The sequence below is a fragment of the Mesoplodon densirostris genome, chromosome 16 (assembly GCF_025265405.1).
Source record: "Mesoplodon densirostris isolate mMesDen1 chromosome 16, mMesDen1 primary haplotype, whole genome shotgun sequence".
Classification (NCBI taxonomy): domain Eukaryota; kingdom Metazoa; phylum Chordata; class Mammalia; order Artiodactyla; family Ziphiidae; genus Mesoplodon; species Mesoplodon densirostris.
The window spans coordinates 22,697,384-22,715,703 of record NC_082676.1 but is presented as its reverse complement, the minus strand read 5'-3'; the positions used below and the strand labels follow the sequence as shown (position 1 = coordinate 22,715,703).

General features: G+C 46.7%; 1 protein-coding gene across 2 annotated transcripts in view; it reads left to right on the top strand.

The window, feature by feature from the left end:
• Nucleotides 1-9,707, top strand: part of RPN2 (ribophorin II) — a 55,237-nt gene extending 45,530 nt beyond the window's left edge. Inside the window, exons 14-18 of one of the 2 annotated variants that reach the window (XM_060120113.1) lie at nucleotides 1,466-1,561; nucleotides 2,947-3,022; nucleotides 4,582-4,711; nucleotides 6,228-6,275; nucleotides 9,389-9,707. In XM_060120113.1, the coding sequence (XP_059976096.1) occupies nucleotides 1,466-1,561; nucleotides 2,947-3,022; nucleotides 4,582-4,711; nucleotides 6,228-6,275; nucleotides 9,389-9,401 (363 nt within the window). In that variant the 3' untranslated portion in view covers nucleotides 9,402-9,707. The remainder of the gene's footprint in view (nucleotides 1-1,465; nucleotides 1,562-2,946; nucleotides 3,023-4,581; nucleotides 4,712-6,227; nucleotides 6,276-9,388) is intronic. The other variant, XM_060120114.1, reaches the window with a different exon arrangement.
• The last annotated feature ends 8,613 nt before the right edge of the window (nucleotides 9,708-18,320 follow it).

Genomic DNA, 18,320 nt, shown 5'->3' with positions numbered 1-18,320 from the left:
AGAGAGGGCAGCAGACCCCTGGACACTGGCTCTGGTCCCTTCTTTAACCTGTTTATATGATATTTTATAGTTTGGTCTTTGCCACCCTGTGGATCAGGCAGGGCAAATATCAGCCCCATCCTAGTGCTGAAAAAACAGGCTCAAGCTGCCCACTGACCAGCTCCCAGAAAACAGATAGTTGGAGACAAAATCAGAACCCGAATCTGTTTTTCCTAAACATGCAGGAGGTTTAGCCCTCAGATCACTGCTTGATACTACAGCACAGATGGGTTTGGCTTTGTTCCTCTCTGCTCCTGCATAGACCAGGGCTGATGGGGCCCACAGGTGGACAACTCAACTGGAGAACAGGGCTTTCCTCCCCTAGGCAAGCCCTTCCTCTCTCCCGGAACTCACTTTCCTTGCATACAAATATTAGCAATCCCTGCCCAGCCCAGCCCATAGGACTGTTGTGAGGATCAAAATAGTTCACAGATAAGAAAAGAAAAGCTTTGAAAAGTTTCTAAAGCAGTTCACAAAATAAGCAATAATTATTAAACAGTTTGAACACTGGTTAAAGGAACTGAGGTAGAGCCACTCGGTAGACTGTTTTGCAGTCGTGAGAAATGATCATACTGCAGTAACGGGGAAATCCCCATTTGAATTAATGTTGACGTGTTCCAAGCAGACTACTTACTCTTATCTCACCGTTAGAAAAAGGACAAGGGCCCAAAAGCTGAGTAGTAGGATTTCTTTTTTAAAATCCTCCTAATGTTGCTATAGCATTGTTTAAGAATGTCAAATGCAGTTACGTAGTGGAAGGTATAAGCATGATGACGGGGTGCTGACTGATTTTTAGGGTGGAGTAGGCAGCAGTGACTGCCACAGGCAATGTTAGAAGTCCCTTCATGACTGGCAGCAAAGAGGAGCTGAGGTTCAACAGTTGGGAGCAGGAGTCTCGGGTGGAGGAGCTGCCTTGTTATGGCGCTGGGTTGGCTGGACACTGGCAAGCAAGAAAATTTAAAAATTTTAAATTATTATACACCAGTTAGCTAATTTAGGTTGGTTAGCACAATATGATAATGCTACCCTAGGAACCCAGAAGCATTATGAAATCCAGAGTCCTGCCTTGGATGTGTCACCCCAGCCATCCAGATACCCCGGCACCATCTTTGATACTAGGCAAATTCTGCTTGATAGGTCGCATTCTCCAACCTCTAAATGGCAATATGTCTTGGAGGGAAAAAGAGGGTTGGTCAGGAGTAGTGAACTGGTGTAGTGTCTTTCGAAGCAGGCCTCTGGAAGCAGAAGCCCGTGTTGAGAAGAGGCGAAAGGCCAAGTGGCCACTCATGGCCAGGAAGTTTCAGCCTCTGGGAGGCATTTCCTCTTCTTGACTGTCATTGGCGTTTGGTTCCTAGTACGTATACATGGCAGCCCCTGCTGGGAAGAGCACATTTTAAAATATTCCTGGCCTGTCTTCTTTTGGCAGCACCTGTTCCGCGAGCCGGAGAAGAGGCCCCCCACGGTGGTGTCCAATACATTCACTGCCCTGATCCTCTCGCCCTTGCTCCTGCTCTTTGCTCTGGTGAGTAGCTGTAATTAGCATGGGCAGCGTGTGTCTGGCGCCAGACTCAGCAGATGTAACTGTTCCAAAGGAGGCTTTGTGCTCTGGCCTCAGCACAGCTCCAGAGGGGTCCAGCAGCTGTGACCCAAACCGATGGTCAAAAAATTTTAGAATAACTAAAATTCCCCGTTATGGGGGAGCAGCCAGAAAAACTGATCCATTATCAAGGGGCATGAGAAAGTACCCAGTAACCATTAAAAATGGTAAAAGTGTATAGACAGGGATGCTCTGTAGGAACGTTCAGATGAGGTCAAGTGTGAAAAAAGCAAGACCGGATGCTAATAGCTATAGAAAAAGTGAGTACAGAGGTTGTGCATTTCAGCACTGTTTGGAGCATAAAACTATAAACAACCTAAAGTCCTCATAAAAGCAAGTGTTAAATAAATTGTGTACATCCCTACAGTGGAATAATATGCGGCTCATTAAAAGAGTGGATAGATTTATGTACTTTTCAACTGATAGGACAAGGTTGCCAAGATGTCCTATTGAGTGAAGAAGGCAAGGGGTAGGATAGTACGTTTAGTACAGTGCTCTTTGTTTAAAAACCTTAAAAAGGCATCGTCTATTAGTGTTGGCCACCTCTAAGGAGGGGGCCTTTTAGGGAGTATAGAAGGACATTTTTACCTTTTATACTTTAATGTACTGTTTGAATTTTTTTTTAACCAACTTTCTTTTCCCTTGTCTCTTTTTAAAAAATTATAAACATAGATGCAAATCCTCAAAGTTCAGAGAATTTGGAGAACTGTATGGAAAACTCATTAGATCTTACTTTTGGAAAGTTGCTTGTGTTCCTAATTCATTCATTGATTTTAATAAAAGAATTATTGGTCAATCTAAATCTGGAAGGCATGCCACAAGCTTTCAGAAACCAGACCTAGGGTATGGGCACCTGTTCTTTTGAGTGATCAGAATTTCAAAAAGCACGGAACCCACAGCAAGAGCATGTGCATCCTCCCAACTGCTGGTGGGTTTATCTCACCAATACTTAGAGAAATTAGCAGGGGTGCCAGTTACTTCATCACAAATACAGTTTCTGACCTTTCAGCCTTATGGTTTCACCTGTTTTTGAAATAGAAAAGTTTGCTGTCATTAAAAATGATGTTCAGGTTTGAGTTACCCAAGCTCATTTGAGAGCAGGTGTTGGAAGGCCTTTCTAAAGAAAAAGGGAAAGTTTTTCCTGAGGACTTACAATAGGGTGGTCGTCACTTGGAAAAATGCCCTGTTCTTCAGGTACGCATGAACTTTCAAGCCCTTAGGGCTGTTTATTGGATTAGCATTGGCATGGCATGTGTTACCTCCCTTTCAAGTTCTAATGTCTTTTTAATTTATTTCTCCCCGTCGTTCAGTGGATCCGGATTGGTGCCAATGTCTCCAACTTCACTTTTGCTCCTAGCACGATTATCTTTCACCTGGGACATGCTGGTAAGCGCCCCAGGCTGCTAATTCCATTTAACCTCCTTTGACATTTTGCCTGCCCACGCAAAAGCCCTGTTAAGTAGACCCACAACCTATTAACTATAATGACTTAATAGCATAACATTTCCCTCTTCCTCCTGGCCTTTTACGACAGTTAATATGATGATAAACCTGTTTGGCCCATCAGCTTAGAACAGCTGTCATTATACTGGGTTTCATTGTACTAGGCCGCCGTTGGCAGGCCGTTTTACCCTCATTTAATAGCTCTGTTCATTTCCAGAGATTACTCACTTATCGTATCTTTACATTGAGCCATCTTCCTGAGTGAACAGCATTAACGCAGTTTCCAAAGGTTATCTTCCCCCAACGTATCGATCTTCACATTTGCTAGCGGCTGTGTCTGGACTGTAGTAGAAAACAGCCCCTTCCACAGTGAGACATGCTGTCCTGCATTGTTCTCTTGAAAACTTAGGACCTAAATGTTACAAGACAGTAAATTCACAAATCAGTTAGGCGTTTCAGAAACTTTCGATACTATTGAATTGGTGACCGTTGCATTTCACTGAGACATTAATATTCTTTTCTGATTTCTTTGACTCTTCCAGGAGTCACCCTCTTTGTGTCCCTAGTGTGCTGATTCTGTAGGGGTCCACAGATGAATCCCTTGAAACTCTAGGCAAATGTGTATCTCTGTTTTCCTGGGGAAAGAGAGAGTCTGTAACTTTGATCAAAATTCTAACAGTGGTCCATGACCTCGGAAAGGGCTAAGAACCCCTGCTGTAGTTCATCTGTCATCCTTCTGGGCAGAATTAGGATGACCTTTCTCTCCAGCCCAGTTAACTGAATTTGAGTGATAGCCCTCCCAGGTCAGGCTGAGAACAAAACCTGAATATAAATTTGTTTAGAGCCATGACTTCTTTTGCCAGAGTGCTTTTTGTGTACATTCCCTCATTTGATTCTCATCGCAACCCTGATGGGGGTGACCAGGGTAGGAATTACGATCCTTGTTTGATGGGTGAGAGAATTTAGGCTCAGAGAAGTTAAGTGGCTGCGAAGGGCAGAGCCTGGGCCAGAGCCCAGGGTCCTCAGCGCCCAGACCTGAGCCCTTGTGACTAAACCTTCCTCCTCTGTCCTCCTTGCTTCCTTCCTAGTCACAGCGGCAAATCAGCCCTCAGAATTTTTTTAATGAAAAGAAAAAGGATTCATTTCTTTAATCCTATGGGCTTTCATTGAGAATTTAAAAAATCAACTGAACCCCAGATATAACAGGACATAACTTAAAAAACAAACAACAACAAAACCTGCGTTAAAGAACAAAGATGCGAGCTGGAACGTGGAGCCAGGTTGCTGAGATCTGGTTTTTACCTCTGGATTTCTTGGTAGCCAAGGCTGAGAAGCAAGTATATTGAGCTGTTTATTTTCTGGCATCAGATAAAGGGAATAAAACAAGCTGGTCTATAAATACAGACCTCTTAGGATCTGCAGTTACTGGCTTCTAACTGTCCTCTGCCCAGAGCAATGTCACTGTTTGACTTAATTGACTGTCATGACGCCTGTCCTTGTAGCTATGCTGGGGCTCATGTATGTCTACTGGACGCAACTCAACATGTTCCAGACCCTGAAGTACCTGGCCATCTTGGGCAGTGTGACGTTTTTGGCTGGCAATCGCATGCTGGCCCAGCAGGCAATCAAGAGGTAAGGTTGGGGACGGGCTAGGGACCCAGAGTGGGATTAGAAATATTGTTGTCAGCTCTGTCCACCCCGCTCTTTGAACAACGGTATGTGGCAAAATGATTCATGTCCTTAGGGGCCAGTGTGACACCTTAATCCAGCCCAATACAGAAGCCTTATAAATCAGAAAAGAGCCTTGGTGATAAGTTTTAAATATGTTAAAACCACAACAATTTATGCCCCGGCACATTAAAACAAGAGAAGAAAATAATTGCTTTCTGAAGATTAAAACGGGTTAGGAGAGGTGGCAGAAGGTGGTTGTTGGCGTGCTGGCTGTATAACAGCTTTCTCCTCTGCTGCCGCAGAAAACCCTTTTCTGCCCTCCTCCCGCGCCCCCGAGAAGGACTCTTCTGTAACCACCACAGCCTCCCGGAGCTCTTCCTCCTAAGTATGAGGTCCATGCTCTTCCCCCCAGAAACCGTGTCGGGCTTTACAGAGGCCCCCAGCAGGGAGCACTGCTCAGTGGCCCGCATCACGGCCCCAAGAACCAGACAAACTTAGGTTCACACAAATGGTCAGGTCCCCCCGCAATGGCAGCTCGCTGGCAGCTTGACTTTCGAACCTGGCTTAGAAGGAAATTTAAATGTCACATAGGTATTTCTCATTGATTTGACTTTATTAGAACTTGGGTGATTTCAGCCACGTAAAGGTCAATAAGAAAAGGTCAGAATTGCTTTCACCTTTGGAAGTTCACAATTTCAGACGTGCCCTACTTTCTCCTCTCCAGGACTTTTGGTGGAAGAATGTAACACGATAGCGTTAGCCCCCCAGTGCGGCTGCCAGTCAAGTTGGTCAGATCAGAGAGAGGCTTGCTCAGAGACTGTTACGGGCGGGAGAGCCCCACGTCTCCTCCCTGCCTGAGCCTCCATGGAGCTCTCTGAGTGCCTCACCGTGGATACCGGCCCCAGCGTGCTCCCTGCCCCGCCTGTGGTCGTCCAGATTCCGCTAGAGCTTCCCTTAGCACCAGCAGTGGCCACTGGCTCACTTCTCTGCCCCTCCAGCAGCCTGAACTTGGCGGCTCTGCACTGCATCTGAGAAAGAGCCAGGACTCAGCTGTTTTCTCTGAGCAGAGCCCTGTTCCCTCAGAGCAGCCCATCCAGGCCCCAGGGAGCCAAAAGGCTGTCCTCTGCTGAGTTCACTCTTTTCTGGAGGTTGCCCACCCAAGACGAACAAGATTAAGGAGAGATGGGAGTGGAAACCATTTGATTTAGATCCTGCTCAGCGGGAGTTCCTAGTCTGGAAGGCTAACATTGTGTACACTTTCTGGGGAGGAAGACCATGGTTCTCATCCCACCCTCCGTCCTATATAGAAAGTCACAGCCCACTCTGTTGCCGTCTTCCTGAGTCCTAGAGCAAGCTCTGCCCCTGGGGAAAACGGTGACTAACAGAAGCTCTGGTCGGGTGTTTGCCATTTCTTTCCTCAGCTTATTTCTCTTCTTACTGTCCTTTCTTGACTCTCAAACCCTCTTTCCTTTGGCAGGATCGCTGCAGAGCAGAGCAGTAGATTGGCAAAATATAGGACACTACGGTAAAGGTGAAGGGCGACTCACCCCAGGAGCAGGGCCCCTTTCCATCTTGCCTACCTCATGCATGTCAGTTATTTATCTGATTTTCAGCACACTTGTTCCTCCCCATCCCTCCCTAAGCCAAAGCTGAATTCTGAGGCCATTTCCTCACTTCCTGGACCAAGCTGTAACTGGACCAGGGCAAAAGCCAAAGCCCCCTGAGTTAGCCCAGCTGGTGGTAACTACAGCAGAGCAGCTCTGACCTGGCTTTGACTGTAAGGCTCCATCCTCCCGTGTGTCCCACGGGGTACTTTATAGACACAGCCCCTCTCTGTGTTCATAGGAGAACAGAGTTGAGGACAGACAGATTCAACCTTGGACTTCTTAAAAGGGGACCCCCCCCCCGCATTCAGGACATCTAAATTCATGAAATGATGGTCCCATGGCAAATCCTGGCACACCTTGTCACTGTTCTAGGCCTTTTTGTAATATTAACCTCTGATTGGGCCAAACAGTGTGGTTTGGTGAGACACTAAATTTTGAAGACTGATGGCCACAGATCAAAGCCAGCATCATCAAAACCCAGGTTCCTAGAGCTCAGGATATATGGTTCAGGGCAGCTCCCTGTGTGACTAAAATGTCAAGTGAAATATCACCCATTCTCCATGGTGTCAGTCCTAGGATGAGGATGGGAGTGGAGGAAGGTGAAGGGAGGGAAGGAGAAGAGAGGGTCTGATGCTTCCCTGATCAGCTCCTTTAGACCAAGGATTGGCAAAAGTTTTCTGGAAAGAGCCAGATAGTACTTTAGGCTTTGCAGGCCATACGGTCTCTGTTACAACTACTCAACTCTGCCACTATAATGTGAGAGCAGCCATAGACCACGTAAACAAACCCGCATGGCCATGTTCCAATGAACCTTTGTTTACAAAAACAGGTGGTGGGCTGCATCTGGCCCGTGGGGCACAGTTTGTTGACCCCTGTACTAGACCAACAAAGAGGAGGGAGGTATTTGAGTTTCCAAGTCATGTTCCCTCTCGTCCTTTGCCATGGAAATGGCTTTCCCTGCCAAAGCAACAAAGCCATCTAATTTCCACTCCTCTGAAAATAGGAGAAATCAACAAAAGCATAGAATGTAGAACCTTTTTCACTGATGTGTGAACATAAGCTGGAACATCTAGTTCTCAACACAGAAAGCGACTACATTTGTTTTGGTTTTGTTTTTTCAGGATTAATTCATATACAGTAAAATTCACCCTTGTTAGTGTACAATTCTGTGAATCTTGAAAGACGTAGTAGACAGTCTTGTAAACACTACCTCAGCCGAGGTACAAACCTATTTCCACACTCCAGCGAGCTCCCGTGTCTCTTAGTGGCCTGTCCCTTCTCCCCACCCGCCATTCCGTAGCCTTATCCATTTGGTTTTGTCCTGAATTATAGTCGCTCTCGCTGAGATTTGCTTTCAGAACGAGTCCTTTCTGCTAAGTACTGAGCTCTTTAATTCTTTAAAACTAACTGGATGCGTTTTGTTTTTCTTGATTTTTAGATAGTCTGCCCCCACCCTGCTACCCCAAAACCATACTGCTTGAGAAAGGGGAAAGTCACTTGATCATTTGGACATTTGGGACTTCCTGAGGTTGGGACCTTGTGTTTTAGAGGAAAGTCCCTAGTAGCCAAGTGTTTTTTTTGTTTTGTTTTTTTTGTTTTGTTTTGTTTTGTTTTTTTTTGCGGTATGCGGGCCTCTCACTGTTGTGGCCTCCCCCGTTGCGGAGCACAGGCTCCGGACGCGCAGGCTCCGGACGCGCAGGCTCAGCGGCCATGGCTCACGGGCCCAGCCGCTCCGCGGCATATGGGATCCTCCCAGACCGGGGCACGAACCCGTATCCCCTGCATCGGCAGGCGGACTCTCAACCACTTGCGCCACCAGGGAGGCCCGCCAAGTGTTTTTGATCTAAGAACAGGTATCGATTTGATCAGGCGTAACAGAGGGTTAATTTCTTAGCTAAGAGGGAGGCTTGTGGGTCACTACCCTTTCTGCTGTTCTTATTTCATAATTAACGCTGTCCTCTCTGCATGGACGTTTTGGAACACACACACTTTTATTTTCTTTTTTGGCCGCACCATGTGGCTTGTGGGATCTTAGTTCCCCGACCAGGGATCGAACCCGTGCCCCCTGCAGTGGCAGCTCAGAGTCCTAACTACTGGACCGCCAGGGAATTCCTGGAACACACACCTGGGAACCTCTGAATGCTGGCAGAGAATTAGGGGCACTCACTTTGGCCCTCAGGATGAGTTCCATGCCTGTGCATGCGTGCCCCTTGGAACTGTTGATTAATTGGTTTGGAGCCTGTCATTCTGCAGGACTGCCTTGTCATCACATCAGCTGCCTGCTGAGGACGGCATGTGTGGAGCACCTTGCTTCTGCTCAGCAGAACCGTCTGAATCACTCACTTGGTGCTGTCACCCTCTGGCTGCACAGTGTCTGTCCAGATTGTCATTTCCCTTCTTGTGTTTCCCCGTCACTCCCTGGAGTCTAGCGGGGGCGGCTGTGGAGAAAGAAGGAATAAAGAGAGTTAGTGTTTTTATCCCCTCAAACTTTTTCTGTGAGCTGAGTCCAGTTTTTGAGAATCATTCTTTCTTAAGCTTAGACATCGAGTCTGATCACTGACAAGAACATGACCACATGGTAGGAATATGGTGCAGATTTCTGTACCGAAAGGTCAGAATGTCATCTTCCAAGCTATGTGAGGGCGTGTACTGTTTGGCAGACCTGGAGTCCGGGAAATTGAAGACGAGCATTCTTCTATTCATCTAATTGAAATGTACAGTGTCTTTTTGGCCTTGTACTGTGAGAGGTGTGCCTGGAATTACCTCATCTTGTGTTTTCACATACCACACTTAGGTATCATCAGGTGTGTTTCATTGTTTATTTAAGATGTCAGCTTCAGTTCGAGCTATCTGTCTTATATTCTTTTGTGAAATGAGATGGGGCATAAATAAATAGAATTAATAGATGAATGATTGTTCCCTTATAAATGGGATCTCCTAGTACCTTGGTCTCTCTGTTGTCACCAGTTAGGAGTTGCAACACTGAATTGAAATATTCAGTAATTTTGTGTTTGTCTCCATTTTCTTTCAGAACAGCACATTAGTTCCAGGAAAAGGGAGGAAATTCTGAAAGCTGAAGTGAATATCAAGAGAAAGAGTCAAGAATAATTCATAGTTTGAGAAGAGGAATGAAAAAAACCCTTTATTTAAAAAGAAAAAAGTCAAAATCGTTTTGCTTGTTTTTCTATTTCCCCAACGCAGAGCAGGTACCTGTGAGCCCAGATACTCTGTTTCTTTGGCATGGTACCCTAGCAAGATGCTGTGAATATTCTAACTTACCCACATGTTGCATTGAAAAGTTGAAATCTGTAATCAATCTGTTATGGAATAAAGAGAATAACAGGAATGAAGACCTGAGAGTTTCTTCCGGTACTTTGGGGCTGATTGGATTCCCAGGGCACATAACATGAGGCCTTCGTTGGGAAGTATGCTTGACACAGTGGCCAGGGTGTTTCTCCAGGATGTTTTACATTGGTCCTTCTCACCTCTTTTTTTTGGCCGCGCCGCATGGCATGTGGGAGCTTAATTCTCCGACCAGGGATCAGACTCGTGCCCCCTGTCACCTCTTTCTTAGCAGAGCTGAGGATTACCTGGAAAAGCCAGCGTCCTTTCTTCATCTCCAGCACTGGGTACCAACTATGTCCTGTCGATGTCTGAAGACCCCTCTGCTTTTGCCTTGAAAGTTTGGTCTTGGCGTGCAGTGGGGAAGGGAAGGGATTATCTTAGAAGAAGGCTGAGCCCATGAGCTACCTTAGGTTCTTAGAGGGACACATGCATCTCAAGAATGCCCCTTTGGAAGTTGTGCCCGGGACGACCATTACATGGAGGTTATACGATATCCCTTAGAGAAGTAATATTGAGCAGTGTGTTTATGTGTGCAGACTTCAGTGTTGGGCAAGCCTTGCTTTTAAATTTTAGTTGGGTGGCTCCTAGTGTCCCTAAATGTCTCTAAGCCTCCATTTTTTTCTTCTGTAAAAGATAATAACAGTACCTCCTCATATGGCTGAAAGAGTTTCATGCATCTGAAGTGCTTGGCTCAGTGCTTGGCTCAGTGCTTGGCATCTGTCCTAATTGTCCCATAGTTATGTACTTTGGCTCATTGCCTCTACTTCTATTAATTGAAACATAATAGTAGATAACTTTTGAAATGCAGGTAATCCTAGGAGTATTTATTGAGTTTGGGGGGTAGAAATTATTTTAATCAGATGGCTTTCCAACGTAGCTGGACTTGCCCCTTCAAAATGGGGATTTTAATTGGGGAAAGAGGAAAGGAGATTCTGGAACTTCGGCTAGTTCTCAATGGGACTCTGCAGGGGAGAGGCTGATATGGGCAATAACGGGTGCCTCTAATATAGGAGGGAGACCTCACCTTTCCCAGAGGTTGCAAACCGGTGGCCCATGTTTTATTTGATCCATAGTGTTTTTTGGTTTTTTTAAATTGAGTTAGTTGCTAACATTTACAAATTGAGAAAATTCATATAAAAATCCAATTTGGGGACTTCCCTGGTGGCGCAGTGGTTAAGAATCTGCTTGCCAGTGCAGGGGACATGGGTTCGAGCCCTGGTCCGGGAGGATCCCACATGCCACGGAGCAACTAAGCCCGCGAGCCACAACTACTGAGCCCGCATGCCACAACTACTGAAGCCTGCACACCTAGAGCCCATGCTCTGCAACAAGAGAAGCCACCACAATGAGAAGCCCGCGCACCGCAGCAAAGAGTAGCCCCCGCTCGTCGCAACTAGAGAAAGCCTGTGGGCAGCCACGAAGACCCAGCGCAGCCAAAGATAAATAAAATAAATTTATAAAAATAAGTAAAATAAATAAATTTATTTTTTTAAAAATCCAATTGGGGGTTTGGGATTCTCTGGAAAAAGAAAATCAGAGCCGGCAACATTGGGCCTGATTCCTGTATGGCAACAATCAGCTGAAGCTGAATAGCATCTGCTGCCTTTGGGTTGGGCCTGCACTCTCCAGTCTGCCACAGTCCTGCCCCCACGGGTTCCACCTACTCTGGCATCGGTCCTCCCACAAACTTTGTGCGATTGGTACCTGCCTGGCTCCTGTAGATGTATGACTTTGAAAGCCTTGCTTTTAAATTTTAGCTTCTTATCCCACCCTGATGGGAAAAGGTGATGTTGGTCTCCCACTGCTGTTGGGTGGCTCCTAGTGTCCCTGCTTATGGGTGCTGGGACCTCAGGAGCTCAGAGTGGTGGAGAAGGGAGGAGCAGGAGACCCACCCACCTGGTACTGTCGCACCTGTAACCAGACCTGTATAGTTCTGGAAAACAGACTGGTTGAGGCCTGCTGGACAGAGGTGTAGAGAAGGGACAGTAGGGCCTGAGCATAGCAGTGCAGTGGCTGGAGGGCAGGAGATCAGGAAACGGCTTCCTAGAGAAGGGGCTGGCAGGGCTCAGGGGCGCCATGGCTGCTTCAGAGCTGGCCTGCAGACCTAGGGGAGCTGCAGAATAACGCACAGCGGACATCTGCTACATGCCAGGCTCTGTGCTTGGTCCAACTGTGGCAGTGAGCAAGACAGATTGTTCCCTGCCCTTGGTCCACTTACATCCCGGAGGGGACAAGGGAAAGGGAGCAGGGTAATCACAAATCCGAAAAGGAATAGTTATCTCGAGGGGTTGGGAAGGCCAAGCTGACAGTCGAAGGGAAAGAGGCAGTCTTTGCAGAGCTGGGGAAGAACATTCTAGGCAGAGAAGCAACATACGCAAAGGTTCTGAGGCAAGGGCTTGGCGTATCTGAACTGAAAGCAGGCCAGAGTAACTAGGGCGGAGCTAGCAAGGAAGAGAGTATCCTTGGAAGCCATAGCAAATACGGATTTTAAGGGCCGTGGTAAAGGGGATAGATTTTAAGACTGACAGCAAATTAAGGGAACTTGAATTTTATGCTGAGATACAGCAGAGGCAGAAACAGCTCGTATGCTGTCTTTCTGGCCCTACCCACTGGGAGAAGCCTCTTGAAGGCTGCAGGAGAGAGTCTGCTTGCTTGTAGCCTCGTGGTAGGTCTGGGGAGGCTGCAGTTGAGAACAGGCCTAATGAAATCCACTGGATTTGTTGCTCAAATTATTTGCTACTAACAAAGATCCTTTGCTTGACCAAACTTTAGTCAGGATCCTCAAATTTCTCCTACGCCCATCTGTACTCTTTCTTTTAAAATCTAGTTTTAGCAAGAACCCTGCTAAGCAGTTTAACCAGACCCTCCCACCTCCATGTCTGATCACCCTGATGATATGTGGTCAGACTCCTCACGCTCGACCATCTCCCAGGTGATGTCTGATCTTCCTGGCCTATCTTCAGCCAGAATCCTATTAGGTCAGCTTAGCTAGAATCCCCTTACCCCTGATGTATCTTCTTCGTAAGTTTCCATCCACTGTTCCCCACCCTGCTCGTTGGCTATCAGTTCCCACTAGACCATGCTGTATTCAGAATTGAGCCCACTTCTATATGAGGTCTCTTTCCCCCTATTGCAGTAGTCCTGAATAAAATCTGTTCTTACCTCTTTAACTGCTGTGCAGCTCTGGTTTTCATTTGACACCACAGTAGTGCCTGGGCCTTTCCTTCTCTATAACGAGTACTCAGCACAGCAGGTCAGAGTCCGACTGACCTTTCTTCAACCCCCTGAGCCTTAGTTTCTTATCAGTAAAAATGGGATAATACCTCTGAGGGCTTTATAAGGTTTAAATGAGGTCACATCCAAAACACAGACTACAGTGCCTGGCACTGACATTGACTCAGAGTTTTCTTGGATTAGTATAGATATTACCATTGTTATTTCCTGTGTGTCGTTGGCAGGAGCCCAGTAAGCAGTTTGTACCAGGTCCACGTTTCTTTGTTGATTGGTTGAATTCACTTGCTTCCCCAGCTGTCATTTCCTGAAGGGCCTGGAGGCTTGAAACAACACAGGAGCACTGTCCTGGCATCAGGAGTCTGTTCCGAGCTTTGCCCGCTCCGAGCTGTAGGACCCGACCTCTTGCCTCTGCTCTGCCCTCCCCCAAGGGCTGTGGTAAGGGAGCACATGAAGCAATGGATGGGAGGCCCCTTTGTGAACTTTAATATAAACATAAGGGATTATCATAAGCAACAAGTCCCCCATTGATTAGAGCATTTCTTTAGGGGGGAAAAAAATAATAGCACTCCATCTTAAGTGGGACCCCCCAAAGGAATGGGAAGCTCCCAGTCCCTCTGTGGGGGGGGTTTAAGTCCTGTAAGCTGCCATTAGTGTTGTAGTTAATGGAGATAAAGCACCGGAATTGTCATCACGGTCTTTTCCTTTATAATGGCATTCACGTCGAAAATCACAAGTAGCAGCGGGGCCCAGTGCTCGTTGTCTCATTTGAAAAACACATTGGAAGTTGAGAGAGCCCTCAGTCTTTGCTTTTGTCGGGACAGGCGGAGGAAAGAGATGAGCAGGTGGGTCTGGGGGAAGGAAGGGGGGACTTGGGCTGGCCTGGCGAAACCACCATTCAGCAGCCTCCTCCTTTGTTCTCCTTCCTTGGCAGGTTCTCGGCCAGCCCGCTCAGCCTGGTTGAAGTGGACCGCGGCCCTCAAAGGCCAGCCTTCTCTTCTGAAGGGGGCTTTTGTTGCCCATTGTTGGTATTGTCTCCTCCACGGAGCCACGGTGGCCCCCCCGCAGAGCCTTTCCCACGCTTCACATTCTTTCTTGGAGGGCAAACTGGGGACTCCCAGAGAGAGCAGGTGGTCTGAACCGGGTGAAGCCCTGAGCTGGCTTTACAGCCCTGGTGTGGGAGACGGGCCCATGGGATGCGGGTCCAGCACTGTGTGTGCCAGGTCGGAAAAGGCCGGAAAAGGTGGGACTGCTCACCTCTGAGTCCCCATCAACTCTGAGATGCTACAAATCTTCTCGTACTTTTAATCCAAACACACATCCCATCATCCAGACGTTTCACTTTTTTTTTTTTAGATTTAATTTACTTATAGTAAGATGCACAAATCTTAAGTGTATAGCTCAATGAATTTTTACATCTAACTACGCTAGTGTAACCATTACCCAAGTCAAAATATAGAATGTTTTGATCCCCTCTCGGAAAGTTCAGAGTCTAAGAAGAGTCTATGTGTGGGGTGCTGTGTGGTGGTGTAGGTGATGTGTGTGGGTATCTGGCCCAGGTAAAACTGTTCATGAATAGAAAAAGTTGGGTAATCACCGACGTAGGTACATCTGGTCAGTGGCTTCAGCTCTCTGCTTCCCTGTATAGCAAAACTTCTTCAAAGAATTGTCTCTACCAGTGCTGTCCAATAGAAATGTAATGCAAGCCCCATAGGTGATTTAAATTTTTCTAGTAACCATAACAAATAAGTAACAAACAGGTGAGGGCTTCCCTGGTGGCGCAGTGGTAGAGAGTCCGCCTGCTGATGCAGGGGACACGGGTTCGTGCCCTGGTCCGGGAGGATCCCACATGCTGTGGAGCGGCTGGGCCCGTGAGCCATGGCCGCTGAGCCTGTGCGTCCGGAGCCTGTGCTCCGCAATGGGAGAGGCCACAGCAGTAAGAGGCCCGCGTACCGCAAAAAAAATAAAAAATAAAAATAATAATAATAATGAAAAAAAGAAACAGGTGAAGTTCAATTTTAATATATTTTATTTAACCCAATCTATTCAAAATATTATTTTAACATGTAATCAATGCAAAAAACATTACTGAGATAGTTTGTATTCTTTTTTCATACCGTCTTTGAAACACACTTAAAGCACATCTCAGTTGATATTAGCCACCTTTCAAGTGTTCAGCAGCCATATGTGTTCAGTGGCCACCATATTGGGCAGTCAGGTCTATACTCACCATCTCGGACTCCTCTCCTGCCATTTTCTCTCTTTTTTTATTTTTAAGATTTTTTGGATGTGGACCTTTTTTTTTTTTTTTTTTTTTTTTTTGCGGTACGTGGGCCTCTCACTGTTGTGGCCTCTCCCGTTGCGGAGCACAGGCTCCGGACGCACAGGCTCAGCGGCCATGGCTCACAAGCCCAGCTGCTCCGCAGCATGTGGGATCTTCCCGGACCGGGGCACGAACCCACGTCCCCTGCATCGGCAGGCGGACTCTCAACCACTGCGCCACCAGGGAAGCCCAAGGCCAACTCTTGAGGGACTTTACTCAAATGTCCCTCATCAGAGAGGCCTTTCCTAACCACCACACCGCATACATATTCACTAGAGATAAAATAATCCCCTCCCACACTCCCATCTCCTTAATTATTTTCCCTTTGCAATCGCCACCATCTTACATATTCTATACAGTAAGTCCCCTACATACGAACCTTCAAGTTGTGAGCTTTCAAAGATGTGAACATGCGTATGTCCAGTCACGTAAGCTAGTTCACGTGTCTGGCGTACATTGTCACGTGTGTGCATCCTCTATAAGTGGTTGTGCTTTTGTGTACTTTGCTGTGCAGTACTATATAGAATACAGTAGTTCAGTATCTTTATTTCAAACGCAGGATGTCCGGAAGCAAGCGTAAAAGCAGCGGTGATGTAGCTGGTATGGCTAAGAAGCACCAGCTGTTGTACTGTGCTACTGTACTTTTCAAGGTACTGTACTGTAAAATTAAAAATGTTTCTTTATTTTTTTGTGTTTGTTCTTTACGTATTATTTGTGTGAAAAGTATTATAAACCTATTACAGTACAGTACTCTATAGCCGATTGTGTTTGTTGGGTACCTAGGCTAACTTTGTTGGACATAAACGAACAAATTGGGCTTACGAATGCACTCTCAGAACGGAACTCTTTCGTATGCAGGGGACTTACTGTATTTACTTGTTTTTATTATTCTTTCCCATTTTTTTAACATCTTTATTGAAGTATAATTGCGTTACAATGTTGTGTTAGTTTTTGCTTTATAACAAAGTGAATCAGCTATACATATACATATATCCCCATATCCCCTCCCTCTTGCGTCTCTTTCCCACCCTCCCTATCCCACCCCTCTATGTGGTCACAAAACACCAAGCTGATCTCCCTGTGCTATGTGGCTGCTTCCCACTAGCTGTCTGTTTTACATTTGGTAGTGTATATATGTCCATGCCACTCTCTCACTTCGTCCCAGCTTACCCTTACCCTTCCCTGTGTCCTAGAATATAAGTTCTATGAGGTCAGGGACTGTGTTTGCTCACAACTGTATTCCCAGTGCCTAGAACAGCACTTGGCACATAGTGGGAGCTCTAGAAATATTTGTTGAATGAATAAATGGTATTGCTCATAGGTGAACAAGTCGCCAGTGGATGAAGGATGACTTTCGCCCAGAGTAGACAAATATGGCTAAGAGTCCGGTTCTGGGCTGGACCCCCTGGGTTTGAATCTCAGCTCTCTCCTTGCCAGCGGTGACTGTGGCAATTCAGTTCACCTTTCTGTGCCTCAGTTCCTCGTCTGTGAAATGAGAAGGATGCCAATACCTCCCATTAGGCTGTGTGAGGAGTGCATGAGATTCTACACGTGAAGCTGCTTGGCTGACACTGAGTGTTTGGTAAGTGTTAGCTTTTTTTTTTTTTCTTTAATATTTTGTAATACCACTTTGGGAAATGTAACTATGTAAAACATGAAAAAATTAGGTTGAAGATAAAAGAAAAATTGAAATGCAGACCAGTATGGGGGAATTTTATTGTATTTATAAAGGAAAAGGTAGGTCAGAAATTAAATAGGATTAACCGATGCTGTTGTGTCTCAGCTGCAGGGAGCAGGAAATATATGCAGAATCTTCATCCTTGGGAATTCCTGTCACAGAAAGAAAGATAAATCTCAGTCTGGGGCCACTGGCAAGATGGGACAGGACACCTGGAATTAGGGTGATGGAGGCTCCGGTGTTAAGACCGACTATCTGGGTCCCAAAAGGACCTCAGTCTTAGCCCCAGTTCTCCCAACCTACTCCCAGTGAGATCCTGAGCAGTCACTTGCCTGTGAAGAAGCTGCTTCTAATCCCCAGACAGGGTTAGATTAGGTTATTCTTTCCAGCATACACATTCACCACACCCTTTACATCTCTTACCATTTATCACACATAAAATAATCCACTGTACAAGTACTTGATTAATTTCTGTCTACCTCAGTGTGTTATGAATTCCATGTGAGCAGAGACCACGGCTCTCTCATTCACCGCTGTCCCCCCAGCCCAGAGCCTGGCCATCTTTGGATGATTTTTTTTTTTTTTTTTTTTTTTTTTTTTTGAGGTACGCGGGCCTCTCACTGTTGTGGCTCTCCGGTTGCGGAGCACAGGCTCCGGACGCGCAGGCCCAGCGGCCATGGCTCACGGGCCCAGCCGCTCCACGACATGTGGGATCTTCCCGGACCGGGGCACGAACCTGTGTCCCCTGCATCAGCAGGCAGACTCTCAACCACTGCGCCACCAGGGACGCCCTTGGATGATTTTTAAGGGTTGGGAAGATGGATAAATCTGAACTTGTTACCTTATAGGACTGTTATGTGGACACAAAGTGTGGTGAGTGCAAAAGAATGCCATCTGCCAAATCATTCTACTCTGCACTCTTAAAGTGTAAGAACTCATTCTGCTGTTATGTTTTCTCAGGCCCACTGTGATGTGCTGGTATTTGCAGCAGTTGAGCTGGAGGGGGAACAATGGCTGGAGCAGCCTCCAGGCCCCTTCCTGCTGCTCTGTGACTTTGAGCTCTGTGAAGCCTCTGGCTTTTAACCTGCAGGAACAAAGCCTGCATTCTTAGGACTTGGCCCTCCTTAGGGCCACTCTGCCCCACTGCGGCCTGGTGGGAGCCATAAAGCAGGTGAATGATGACCTAATCCCAGCGTGAGAGGCACAGGGGGAAGCATTATTCTTAGGGGCATTTTTTAAAAGAATTCTAGCCTTCGGGACCTTGGCGGTGATTGGAGCGAACCCACTCCCTTCACAGAGGAGGGAACTGGGAAGCTGACTTGCTCTGTGCGGAGAGTTGGCTGCAGAACCAGACCTGGGCCTCACGTATCCATCCTGCCTCCCAGG